This window comes from Poecilia formosa, unplaced genomic scaffold, assembly GCF_000485575.1.
Source record: "Poecilia formosa unplaced genomic scaffold, Poecilia_formosa-5.1.2 Scaffold423, whole genome shotgun sequence".
NCBI classification, from domain to species: Eukaryota; Metazoa; Chordata; class Actinopteri; order Cyprinodontiformes; family Poeciliidae; genus Poecilia; species Poecilia formosa.
In genome coordinates, this window is record NW_006800362.1 from 231,693 (window position 1) to 245,471 (window position 13,779).

General features: G+C 37.9%; 1 protein-coding gene across 1 annotated transcript in view; it reads left to right on the forward strand.

Annotated features, from left to right (window-relative positions):
- Positions 1 to 13,779, forward strand: part of LOC103155363 (protein diaphanous homolog 2-like) — a gene marked incomplete at its 5' end in the record, with an annotated part of 266,071 nt that overhangs the window by 230,562 nt on the left and 21,730 nt on the right. The window contains one exon of the mRNA XM_007577025.2: positions 3,110 to 3,204. Within this exon, the coding sequence (XP_007577087.2) occupies positions 3,110 to 3,204 (95 nt within the window). The remainder of the gene's footprint in view (positions 1 to 3,109; positions 3,205 to 13,779) is intronic.

Consider the following 13,779-nt stretch of genomic DNA (forward strand, 5'->3'; position numbering starts at 1 on the left):
AGATTTGACTGCTTGAGCTCCATGTGGGTGTTTAAAGCCCAAGCAGACTTCTTTCTGCAAGCTTTCGGTTAATGCTGGATGCTAATATAAAGTTATATATAAAAAAAGAAAGATAATAAAATAAAATAAAAACCTCCCAATTTTGCTTTTGAAGTGTAAAGGATCTGGTCTTTACATGTTATAAAACAATTTTAATCTAACCACACAGCCCACCATGTAATTTATTAAGCAAGGTTGAAAAATGTATTTTAAAAAAATGAAGTAGGCACAAAAACTCCATGTGTCAAATCCTGCAGTGTAAAATGGTGTACTATTTTTATGTAGAATTTTTTAATGAGCCTCATGTGCCAAACTTCACTTTGCATGTCATTATTTATTTCTTAAGAATAGACAAAATCCGTAAATTCTTCAAACCCTGTATTAAAATGCTTATAGCTGCTAAGAGTTTAAACGCCAAATATCCCTAATATGCATTAATACACACAGTTGAATTTGCCTTAGGACTACACCACAAGCTAACATTCAAAGTTTCCCGTATTTCAAATAATAAGGGAACAGCCAACCAGTGCCAAGGAAAGAAATGGCGCTCATGGATTGGCTGATTTGCAGATGCTAGCCAATAGCGTGTAAAGTAGCATAGTCCCTTGATCTTTCAGCTTTCAAAGCAGCGTTGTCTTTTGACTGTTAGATATGACCTACAAAAACATCTGCAAATGGGGAGGAGTCCAGCATAAAGAAATTCATTCCCTTTCCTCTCATGAAAACTATAACCACATTTATGTAGTTACGCTCATTGGAGTTTTGTAGAAGATGAGTAACTCAAACAAAAAGCAAACCGTGAGTGTTGATGCAGCCCATTTAAAGTTTGGGATTAAATCTGATTCTTAAAAATACTCCTAAAAAATAGGTTCTAGGTGGAAACGGATCGTTTGTTTCAATCCTCACATCCAACATGACTCCTTGAAAGATATGTCATTTATTTCTTGCAAAAATGTAGACAAAATAATCAACAAATATTATACTCTAAAAATCACCAAGCTGCGTCTTTTCAAAATTTAATAACTGCTTATTTTCATTCTGGTATATTCTTACTGCTTAAAGAAAAAAAACTAAATTGACTTAACTTATAATTTACAGGAATGCAACACTAATGTCCACACTACCGATTAAAAGACGTAATTAAAAATGTTTTCTACATTTTAAAAAATTTATCCGGAAGGAGAGTCGGATGCACAAGATTAGCTGTTAATTATAGCAAATACTAGATGAAAATCAGTTTGTTTTATATTAGTGGATATTAAAATGTGTTTCGTGACCTGAAATTTTTAAATGTGAGCAAACAATGGAACAAAAACTGAACAGATCTATAAGATGACAGAAACGCTACCATGTAGGGATGATCTGTACTTCAGCATTTAGAAAACGATTTTTGATTACAGTAAACTACTCTCATGGTTAACAGTGTGTGTATTTTGTCCTATTTGGGGCCTTGTCACCAGTCAGCCACACACTGCAGCTTGCTGACAGCGCTGAGGGAAGGCTTTTGGAGACAGATGGACACAATTTACCCGATAGCAGAATGCATAATCATTTTACCATGATACATAAAGTGGCACTGACTTGACAATCACTCACGTTATCCCACCACCCATCCCAGTCACTGAACCTTCACATCAGAATTGAGAAGAGAGCTTGCCAGGTTCAGCGGTAGGCAATGACAATGATTTATGTTGCGGTAGTGTTTGTCAAGGCGACTCGGGGGAGCTGTGTGGTTTGTGTACGACAACAAGATTCCCGCCCATTTCCTTTGTGAAGGTGGGAACTTTAACGCTTATTTTTTCCTTCCTGCCAAAACTGGAGACCCCTCTGTCGGCTTGGTAATCAGACCTGGCACTGACACCTATCAGCCCTGTCAAAAAACGTACACAAGTGCAGTGACAACATTTGCAAATGCTCACAGTAGCATGAATGCAAAAACAACCCGGATATGAACCTAGCGCATCATCTCACAATCAGGGTTTTCTTCACATTTTTCATATTTCATACTTTCAAGGTCAAGCCCTTGCACACAAAACCTGCAACAAGAAGACCAGAAAAGATGGTCAGACGGATGAATACACTGTTCGGTTGAGTTGCCATTCCTCCATCCTGTCTGGTTTTTCCAATTTGCAGTTTCCATGTATAAAGTCTAACGCTGGTTGCAATTCCTGCCATAAATTCATAGTGATCCTCTATCTTTTATGCTTTTAAAAAATGGTTAAAAAGGAATACAAATACTGTAAGTTTTTCTTGGCATCAAAACTGTGTTGGAAACATGATTGCACCACAAACTTTCCCCATTCTGGCAACAATTGGCGTAGAATCCAGGAAATAGTCCAACAAGTGCAACGTGACAGCCCACAAACACGGTCATGGCATCTAACCAGCCAGAACACGGCATCATGGAGTCACGGCGTTAACATCGTGCACGTTTTTTGTTCTAATAAAAGCTCATAAATACAGAAAGTAGTAGGTTTAAAAAAAATGACTGAGGGATAAAACAGAAAGGAAAAAAAAATGCTTCTTTTCTAGTTTCTTGTCAGATACAGACATCAGGTCCCACTGCTACAGTTGTATGGCAGCTGTTGAGTGACTCTCTTCCAACTCATTACTAAAGCTCCACCTGTGACTTCCACCTGGATACGCCATCAGCTCCAATTTCCAGTCTACCCTCCCCACCTGGAGTGTGAAACACCCACCAGGCTTCCCCTTGAGGCAAATACATCGCGCCCCGTTCGCATCCACCCAAACAAAAAACATGTTGCTTTCAGGAGTGGCCAGCTCAGCTGCAACTGTCGCTCTTATTTTTTATTGGGTTTCTGTTTTAGATTGCCCATGTAAAAAAATAAAAAATAAAAAAATAAAGAATAAACAAAAATTGACTCCTCTCAGGTGAATATTGATGTTTTCCTTTGCGGTTCTTGTCAGGGTAGCACAGCTTTTCCAAATGGGAAGGATGGTCTGTGATCGTTTTGTCTGAGGAGTGATGAGTGCCAAAATGTCAGTGTGAACTCTGCAGTCTAATAAAAAAAAGTGAGGAAATGACTCTCTTCTCTCTACATCAAAACAGCAATTTTCTTGGGCTCGTTCCGCCTGCCTTATGAAGAGATCCGGGACATTGTGCTGGAGGTAGACGAGGAAAGACTGAGTGAATCACTCATCCAGGTAAGACGGATGCTCACTGTGGTGTGTTAGCTTTTTTTCACACAATCTCTCACTCTCTGTCTCTCACAGACGTATTCTCTTTTTTTTTTTTTTTTTTGTAAACGTCTGTGTGCGTGTGCGCAAATGAAAAATGTGCTCATATGAGAAGATGATTTTTGAATTTCAGTGTCTGGTGAGCTGCTTTGCGACCCTATTTTTAACCTGCTTCGGGTTGTTTTCTGGCTTCAGTCAGCCTTTTCATTCTCTGGTGGACCGCAGAGGCCCCCTCCCCCCTCCGTTCATCCTCTCATAATGGATGATGAAGGACGAGACTTGGCAAAGTCTCCTCAGCTCCACCCTCCTCTTTTGCTTTTGTCTCTAAACTGTGATTGATGAGCTTCCTAAAGGCTACTTGTTTTTGTTCCCATTTTATTTGAGAATATTTTCCAGCCTCAGAGGGCCTTAATTGAAAATGGGGCGGGGTCATATGAGGTGAAGATGCATCACTGGGTAGCACAAAGCCTCAGTGTTTCTTCCACTGTCCTTGTGACTGAAACAGCCATGCCGTATTTGTTTGTGTTTTATTTCATCAGTTGGGGGTGTGTACTTCAGGGGCGAGTTGAAAATAGGAGATTTGATTTTATTAAAATCCTGGCAGTGATGTATTGTGTTATGTGCATGTTTTGTGTGTTACAGTTTTATTATTATGTTTTTTTTTTTTACAAATAGGAGTTCAGATCATGTTTCAGATTTTAAGTTAGTGAAAATCATTTAAATACTAAATGTTTCCTATAACTGTTCCCACATAGACCTTTACAACTCATCTTTTATTTTTTTCCCCCCACCGATTACATCCTAGTGGATAAAGAGTGCAGTAAAGAAAGTGGACTTTGGGAAAATACTTGTATTTTCAAACTACTTCATTCACCCACCCATCAGTTCATTGATCTCTCCATGCATAGTAAATCAATCAATCACATTTCATTTGTATAGCACATTTCAGCAGCAAGGCATTTCAAAGTGCTTTACATAATTAAAATAAAAACAGCATGTGACATTGAATAAACAGTGAGAAAGAGAAAGAAATTTTGAAAAAGATTAAAAAGATAAAAACATTAAAACCTGCACCCCTTTTAGGACTTTAGTTAAATGTCGTTTAATGATAAATGGCCCGTATTTATGTCGTGCTTTATCTAGTCCAGAGGACCCCAAAGTATCATAGCTATTAAATACATTTTAGCCATGTCATTTCAACCACAACAATGACCAGTTATTTAGTAATTTAGTAATGTGCAGATGGAACCTGCACATTCATTGTACATTATATTTCACTGTAACTTTGCCAACCCACCAAAAATGGCACTTATTTATTGTCTCCTATGATGATAAAATGGAATTTCCTCCCTTGTTGTTACTTCGTTCCTTTCTGTTTATTTTTTTTTACTTCATTGCTTTTTTACTTCCTTTCTTTGCTTCATTCCTTATTTTTATCTTTTCTTTGTTGCTAATTCATTCCTTATGCCATTCTTCCTTTATCCAGTCCTTCCTTACTTTGTTTTCTTTCTTTGTTCCTTTCTTCATTCCTGTTTTGTTCTTTTCTTAGTTGCTTCCTTCCTCTGTTCCTTATTTCATTCATTCCTTTCTTCATTCCGTTATTTTATTTGTTCTTTTCTTTGCTACCTCGTTAGTTCCTTACTACATTCCTTTCATCCATCATAAACCTTTCTATTTATTATCTAAAATGGATCAGAAAAGCTCCAAAACCCCTTTTTTAGGAAAGAAAAAGTTTTTTTTTTGGCATGTGGTCAAATGTGCACCAATCCTGTACCCACCAGTATAAGTTGAAGAAACAATATATTTTGTCGGGGATCTAAAAAGGTGATTTTCAGGATATAGGTAATCAACATAAAAGCACAGAGCGGTCCCATCCTCTCTTTGTGAAAGAGAAAGGAAGTTAAGGTGTTGAACTTTTTCCATCTTTAACTTTTTTTTTCTGTGGTCTATATCTCCTAGCAGGAGAGCTGTGTCACCAGTCAATCCCCACCTGGCCTCTTGTTGGACATAGCACCAGATAAATAGCCCCCTCCATCACGTTCACACCATCAAACAGCCGCCATTACACCGACCTGATCAGACTACTGATAGCATTCAACACCACTCACTCTGGAGTCTTTCTGTTATAGATGCTAACCTGCTATGTTTCTAAATTATATAATAATGAGAAAAATATTAACGCCTTGCAGTGTTATTTTTTTAATTTTAAGTAAAAAAAAAAAGTCTAATTCAGCAAAAATCATTGTTTACATGTAAAACATTGTAATTGGCAAACCTTCATGTGCAGCTGAAATTGTAATTTAAAGAAATACAGATGAGAAAAATGAAATATTTTATGTTTTAAGATAAAAACAATTATTTAAATTTACAAAGAAACACACAAGATAAGATACAGATTGAAGTAGGAGAATAGTATGTAATCAGCCATTAATAACAATTTATTTGAATTATTCTACCAGCTGAATGTATAAAGATTGACCTTCCCAGAACACAACCTAATGAGTCCCTGAACTTTATCTTTACCAGCATCTTCGGCATTAAAGGGAAGATGCCATGGCAGATCTTAAGTCACTGTAAAATAGTAATTTAACCTAAATCCTACGTCTAGAAACAAGTAAACGGCCCCGGTATTACCTGTGTCTAACTATTGTCACACAAAAAAACTGTTTCCACATTCAAACCACTAGTCATGCACTTTGGGAGACTTTCCATTGTTGCCTTCACATCCCCCATTTCCCTCTTTAATAAATGTGAATCAGGGCAGCGAAGCCTCTAACAAAGCGAAAGGCTCCATGGGACTTATGAGAGGAAGTGATTGAGTCAGCAAAAGAATGTGGAAAAAACCTAATGTCACAAAGTCCAGAGGGATGTGGGAGGCCCGCACGAGTTCGCTAATCAGTGCAGAAGGACCAGGCATGAGGAAAATGTCTGCCTTTTTGTATGTATGGCAACGATGCCATCTGAAGAATTTTGTTAATTTTTTTTTCAATCCGTAGCCATATGTGCTCTGTTAGCTCCTAAAAGGCCTTCATTGTTCTCTCATAATGGTTAGTATTGTAATTAGACTATGATGCTGTATTATTTAAGACATTTTCAAACATCAGTGTCAGCCTCCATCGTCTTATTCAGCTGCACTCGTGTCAAATTTTATGTTGCATAGTTTGTATTTTTCATAAAATACATTCTAAATGCATTTTTGGCACGTTTGTGAAGACACAACATGTTTCATTAGAGGTAAACCTGAATTTATTTCAATTGTCAAATTTGCAATATCCAAACAAATTATGGACTTGTTTTAACTGAACCCAACTCCTTCAGTTTATGTCTTTTAAAACCAAAATGAGGGATAGATGGACCTGATTTCCTTACTGATGATCTTTGTCCAGTGTTACCCTAATTTGGAGTAATCGGTTCTTCCGCATCAGGAGACATTTTAGGGCTTGTATCAGTGTGGATAACGACATGTTCTAATCAGGCTCCTGCGATTTTTTTCAAAATGTATTTTGTCTTTATTCTGGGGTGGATGTACAAATCTGATACCAACTCTGAGACACAGAACCTTCCTAGACGGTGTGATGGCTGGACGATACCATCCATCTATGTGTTTCAATCTGGAGGAACACTGTAAATTGCTTTAAGTTGAGTCAAACATATATTGCATCCATAACTTCATGGTGCAATTCAAAGGCACAGCATGAATTATGTGATATTTTTGAACGCATTCATGTGCTTTACCTGAAGGTTGAAATCTGTGGCAACACACAGCATTGTAATATAATTTTTGGCAGGAGAAAGCAGCCAAGCTAACGGGAGTAATTTATATTTACATAGAAATACCACTAATTGTATACATAGGTTTTCAGAGAAGAATTAGCTGATTATAAATGTGAATCACGCTGAAATGAGCTCGCGAATTAGGCAGGGGAAGGAAGCGGCACATGCCAATGAAATGCAGCTACAGCCATAGTTAAAACTATAGAGAGGCTCAGAAGGGGAGCAAAGAGACCCCCTGCTGGGTGACACAGTCCTGAGTGTGGGCTCCATCTGCACAGTGCTCATCTACACTCATTACGCTGATTAATCACTCCACACCACCCACTTTCAGCCACACGCCAATCACCATTTATCCACATAGACAGATGCACACACACGCGCACGCACACACGCGCACACACACACACACACACACACACACACAGGAGTGTGAATGCTTGTCTTGGCAAATATTTAAAGGAACTAAATTCACAGTCTTGCTAATATTAGAGGGAGTGGGTGATTGTGTGTACTTAAAATTACAAGTAGAAATCCAGTTTGAAAACCGTATAATGTGCAATAAAGTATGCTTCTGATGGTAAAGCACCGATTGTTTATTAGTTTGCATCATATTAAGTGATTTACAGAAGAAGCCTAAATTAAACTGACACTAGGTCCCCTAAAGGTCAAATCTGCACTTTCTTCTGTTTTTTTCCCCCTCCATAATTTGTTTCACACCAAGTGGTCTACAACGAAAAAACCTTCAACAGACAAGGCGCTGGGATGACATATTGTCACGGTTGGCTTGGTCAGATGGCGCAGCGGGCACTTTAGAATTTATTTTTGCATTTTTTTTTAAATTCTTGCTATTTAGGTACTCCCTTGCGAAAGTGTGCTACACCTTAGTTTTGTCATATTTTGTTGTATTGCAATAACTAACGTTAATATGTTTATTTTGGATTACATGTAATACACAGAACAGTGCCTGATCGTGCAATGTTTCATGACTTTTAACTGTTTTTCGCAAAAAAAATCTAAAAATCCTGCACATAGTAGGTCCAAGTACTTTAGTACCTCTAAATAAAATCCCAGGCAAACCAAGCCATATACTCCTACATGGACTCCAGCGATTCTATGAAGACCTCAGAACTTTTGTTAGAGAACATTAGTTAACAAACAGCTTCACAGAGCTCAAGAAACACAGCAGACTGTTGTTTTTTAATCAGACAATCAGCCAAGAGGTCCATTGTAACTCTGCAGGAGCTGCAGAGATAGATTCACAGCACGACTGGGAGAATCTGCTGACAAGACAACTATCAGTTCTAGCCTATTTGGTAAAGTGGCAAAACAAGGCATTCTTGAGAGCCAGGAAAATGTTTGTGTGGTTTACTTTCAAGCCATAAAAGAGAAATGGCAACGATGTGAAAAAAACAAAAATAAAAAGCTGTTCTAACCAAATTCAAACTTTTATGGCCTACATCCAAAAGGCTGTGTATGGGGGGGGAAAACTAACACTTTGCATTACTTTGAATGCACAATATCCACCCCAGAATCCTCCATCCTTCAGTAGCAACAGAGATGACGGTCAGATTTGATGGTAAGAAAGACTGAGACAAACCTGGTTCTACAAAATCATTTGCATGCTGCAATTTCCACATGGCTTTCTAAGTAAATTTAGAAAGCCATATATAATGTTCCTTTAACTTCACAGTTATGTGCAGCTTAGTGTTGGATTCTCAAATCAAGTGGAATACATAGAGTTTGCATTTGTAACGTGACACCATGAATGCTTTTGTTGGTTTTTTATATGGCTTGTATTTGTTATCAGGTGAACATTTGCATTCACTGTGTTTGAACGATTGGGTAATTTTTTATTTTATAATGTTAGAAAATATCATTCTAGATGTTTTTTTCTCACTGTTCATTATGGTAGTACAGATGCAAATGAATGTCTAACAGACACATTAATAAAACTGACCCCCAGTTAGTTCCCTGCTTCAACCCAAATACCCAAGTAAGGGTTCAGAACGCTGCCAAGACAACTTTGAAAACATTAGCAAAAATGTGCAATAAGGCGTCAAATATCAGAGTGGTAGGAAGGCTAAAGCGGAGCACGGCCTTTCGTGTCCGGGTTGAGCTACTTTAGAAGAGCACGGTTTGATGTTTTCCACTTTCTTTCACTGGCTCTTTAAAGCAGACATATTTCAGGCCAATGGTGGTGGGCCTTTGATGGTCGATTCAAGATGATTAGAGCAACGATCAGTTCTGGTTCAAACTGTTCATCCGTGATTGATATTTTGCTCAGTAGTGTAAAATTTGGTTTTTAAAATTTTGACTGGGTATTTTGGTTGAACAAATAATATCACAGTCAAACTTTGGTTTGAAAGCTAAGCTTCGTTTTCCCCTGCATGTGATCCAGAGCTGGATTGTATATTGGATATTTTACATTCCACAAAGCTCAATCAGAATCAGAAGGATCTTTATTTATTGTTGTCTCAATAAATATATATATATATATTCCAATGAATGATATTTAAAGAAAAAGTTGACAGTATTATCATTATTTCTTTTCTTTTATTTTCTCCACAGCATCTATAAATGTCAGTAAGTTCATAAATATGCTTAAATCCTGTTACTGTGTGCAGCTCAGTGATATAAATCAAACTTCTGGCATGTTGAAGAAGCCCATTTCAAAAGGGAAGGTTTTTCAAGAGCAGTATTTGTGTTCGTGGTGCTATGAATGCTGGATTTGCATTTACCACTTCAGAGTTACCTAAAAAAAAAGAAATGATGAATGGTTTATCATCATTTTTATCGTTATCACAGAAGTACCATGAAATGTTGTGATAAAAGTCCTTATCGCCCACCTCTGCTTGGATTCATGAGCAGTCCTCTGGTATCAGTACGTCAGTTTTAACTGTTCCTCCAGCACTTGAGCAAAATAAGCCACTGAAATTCACAACTGTTTAAATTTTGACAGACCAGCAGGGATTTGATGAATGGAAAGCATGGATAGAAAGGAAGGATGGAGGACCCAGGAGGTGTTCATGATGCGTCTGAAACTCTGTAACTCAATCTTATCATGTTCCTTCTTCATGGCATGTCTAATGTAATGATTTGTCAGCAGAACGTGGCAGAGTGTTGGCCTTGAAGTACCTCTACGATGCTTCACCCTGGCAGAGTGGATAGATAGAAGTTGATTGGCTCTCCTTATTCTGCATTAGGGCCCATCAACACCTCGGATGATGTACACATCCCTGAATGCTTGCAGGCAGTCTTGGTTCTCACCATTCATCCATGCTCCATATATTCCTTGCAGTTTCACGTTGTTGTTTTTTCTTCTTTTTTTTTTTTTTTTTCATCACGCATACAGGCAGTGATACGCTACATGCAAATGCTTTCAGGAATCAGTTACCACTTTTTCTCTCAGTCCCTGTAGTCATTTGTCATGCAAACAATCAATATGCGTTTGTTCCTTGAACATGTGAGCAACACATTTGCATCTAATCTACCTCTTTCCTTCACATTTAATCTACCTCTTTCCTTCACATTCTTTGTCTCTGTTTCTCATTTGCCTGCAGTATTTATTCATGGTGCTGATGGACAGAGGTCCCTTGCATATGCCAGGTCAGCTTCATCAAATTCTCACTGTATAACAATGAGATGAAGAAGACAATGGAAGACAACAGCATACATTGCCTCTGTGAAAGCACTTAGATCCTCAGAAAAGTCAGAAGTCCTTTTTTTAATAGCTGACAGTTTCACAAAGCTTTTTTTTTTTTTTTTTTTTTTTTTTTTTTGGTATGCTACAGAACAACCGAGGGAAATGCCCTATGGTCCTTGTTCATGTGAGAAAAAGAGTCAAGCTTGTTTGTTCTGGGCTTCAGGGCCTTGGTGGCATTGTGTAGTTTTGCATTACAAGACAGCTTGCCCCCAAGTAGTTTTTTTAGTGGCATCCTGACTGTGTGGATCACCCTCCCTCTTGTGTTGTTTAAATCACAACAGTTATACGCAGATGACCTTGCTTTTATCGATTTAAGCTGGCTCTCCCCCTTTGGTGTTTGAATTTCTCCAGGAGTCCCTCACAGCCTGTTTGCCCCAGGGTGACGCCTCTACTGGCATGATGATGCTAGTTGGTCCCCATGTTCTTGCAGTCCTTGCCAGTTAAACACTCTGAGGCCAAACAGTGTCTAGATTAATAAGAAGCACTTGCAAATATGTTATGTTTATCCTGTGATCAGCTTATACAAATGCACTGAGTTGCCTGTGTTAGCTCACTCTTAGGGTTACGGAAATCGGCAACACTAAGATGACAGTAAAAGATTTGTTCCTTATTTACAAGATTATCAGCTTTGGACTGGCATATCCTTTGAGATCCTAGAGTTGGCCCTTTGAATTTTGTTTAACTAGTAACCTCAATAACTGAATCTCCTGCATTGACATGCACTCACTGGCTGCTTTATTTATTAAATCCTCTTAGTACAACAATGTGTTTGAAACTAACCAACATCTTATGAAATATTGATCCATCGACTGAAATTGTACAAAAATCCAGTCAAAAGTCTGTTAATTGGTCTCGTCAGTGACAGAAATCACTAACCTTGGTCCCTATAACTGCATATAAACAATTAAATTAAACCATTTAACTTAAATTATGAAAGATGCTCCTGCTATGGCCTGAATATGCGGTCTCAAACCTTCTTCCTGGTTTGTTTGGATCTAATTTGTTCACTCTCTTGAGTGCAATCAAATGTCTCAAGATTCTGATGTGTTTTTCTGGAGGCTGAATCCAGGCTCTGCTGCTACACTGGACACTGGGATTTCAAGCGCCACTTCAGCCAAAGTTTCAAAATCAGGGGAAATTTGTCCAATTGAAGTGATTAGAAGTCGGCAAGAGTCTCTGAACAAGGAGTTTTTTGGTCCCTCCATTACTTACATCTGCAGGAAGAAATACTGCAGCAGTGGTTCAGCTGAACCAGACACGGTCCAAAACCTCATGTCCATTACCCTTCAATATGTTGACAGCTCTCATACAGTGAGATGCAGTCATTCGAGGTCAGAGATGATGGGATGAAGGAATTTTTTCATTTCATTTTTTATTTTTTGTATTATTTAGTTACCCCAGCGAAATACTCTATCTGTAAAGTTGTAAATGTGTGCACCAGTTGATCAAGTGTGTGAATTTGACATGTCCTTCATATTTATCCGTCACTATTTAAAAAACTGGTCAAACATGAAAAATAACCAGTTAATGTGGCCATTGATATGAACGTGGTAGCAACAAGGAGATGCACATTTTTGTGCTTCCTTGCTGTTTTATCCAGAACAGAACCTCCAAGTTGATGTTTATTTCAGGCTTAAAAAATCTTAGATGTTCAGATCTTCTGTACTGGGTATTAATTTATTATATACTAGTTTTTAAATTTGTGCATTGGTTTATTCACTCCTTTCAAACAAAAATAAATAAAAAAAAAGCTAAATATGTCATATTAAGTTATCCGTTTACCATAAATATCTTTTAAACTTGAGTCTTCAGAGTACAACAAAAGTTGGCTTCCCAGTCCGAATCGTAAGACGCGGTCGGGTACCTGTGACAGTCGTTGCGGGAGACTTTTTAAAAAGAAGTTCAGCTGGCTTGACAGAGTTATTTTTGCATCACTCATAATGTTACTGTGTCTGAAGGCATTCTTCGAGAGATTTTTTACGTACAGTAGAACGGATTAAGTGGTATTGGGTTTTAGGCATCCAGATTAGTGGTTTGCAAATATACTCCCAAAGCTCTTCTTCTTCTTTCTCCTGCAGCATTTTCCCTATTTTCCTTGTGCAGTAGTTCTGCTGGACTGCTCCGCATTCCCTTGTTGCTTAATTGGCACGTCTAAGAAAACTGTTCTTTGTGATTAGTATAGAAATTGTTAAGTTGTCTGCAGTACATGTTGTACTGTCTTCTAATGCTCCCTCAGGCAAATAAGCTATTTTAGGTCTAATAAGCTTTTCTAGTTTCATTAAGCAAACAAAGTCCTTGTGTCCTCATGCTTTATACATATTTTAGTATTCACAGGGTCTCTGTGATGTCCAGTTAGATTTCATTTCTAATTTAACAGTGTCACAATAAAGCTCATCACACCGTTAACCTCAGTACACTGAAGTTAATACATATTTATAAATGGTTGCATTTAGTCTTGACAACTTGGGTTCTCCCCTGAAATGAAATATACTCAGTGAAGGTAGTCATGCCCATATGCACATCACTTCTTGGTGCCTATCTTTTCTCTGGCAGGACAGTAGACTACAAGACACAAGAAAATTAATAATAGAATTTAATGTAAGTAATATATGGCGGAACAAGTGGATGCCTGGTTATCATTTAACTGATTACCTACACATAGTTACCATATTTTCACCAGGATTATTGTAGTACTAAGAATTCTAAGATTGTATAATAATACTATGACACATAAATGTTGCTGATCATTTGATGTAGATAAATCTTAGGTGTTTTGAACAACAAATAATGTGTGTAAATGAGGGCAAGGCGGAAAGGATGAGTTCCAAGTATTATGAGGTCAGCCATTCACGATATTGGACAATAGAAACTGGAGGTGAGGAAGAGGATGGGGACGAGATTGGAAGTGGTGATTGGGAGTGACCTGAATATATAAGACGGAAAATGAGCTAGAAAGATGCACATATAGTGTTTGAACTATTGAAATAGGTAGTTATAATTGTTTTTAGAGGGATGAGCTGTTTGTGGACCCTGGCAAATATTGGTGTTTCACCATGTTGTCACTT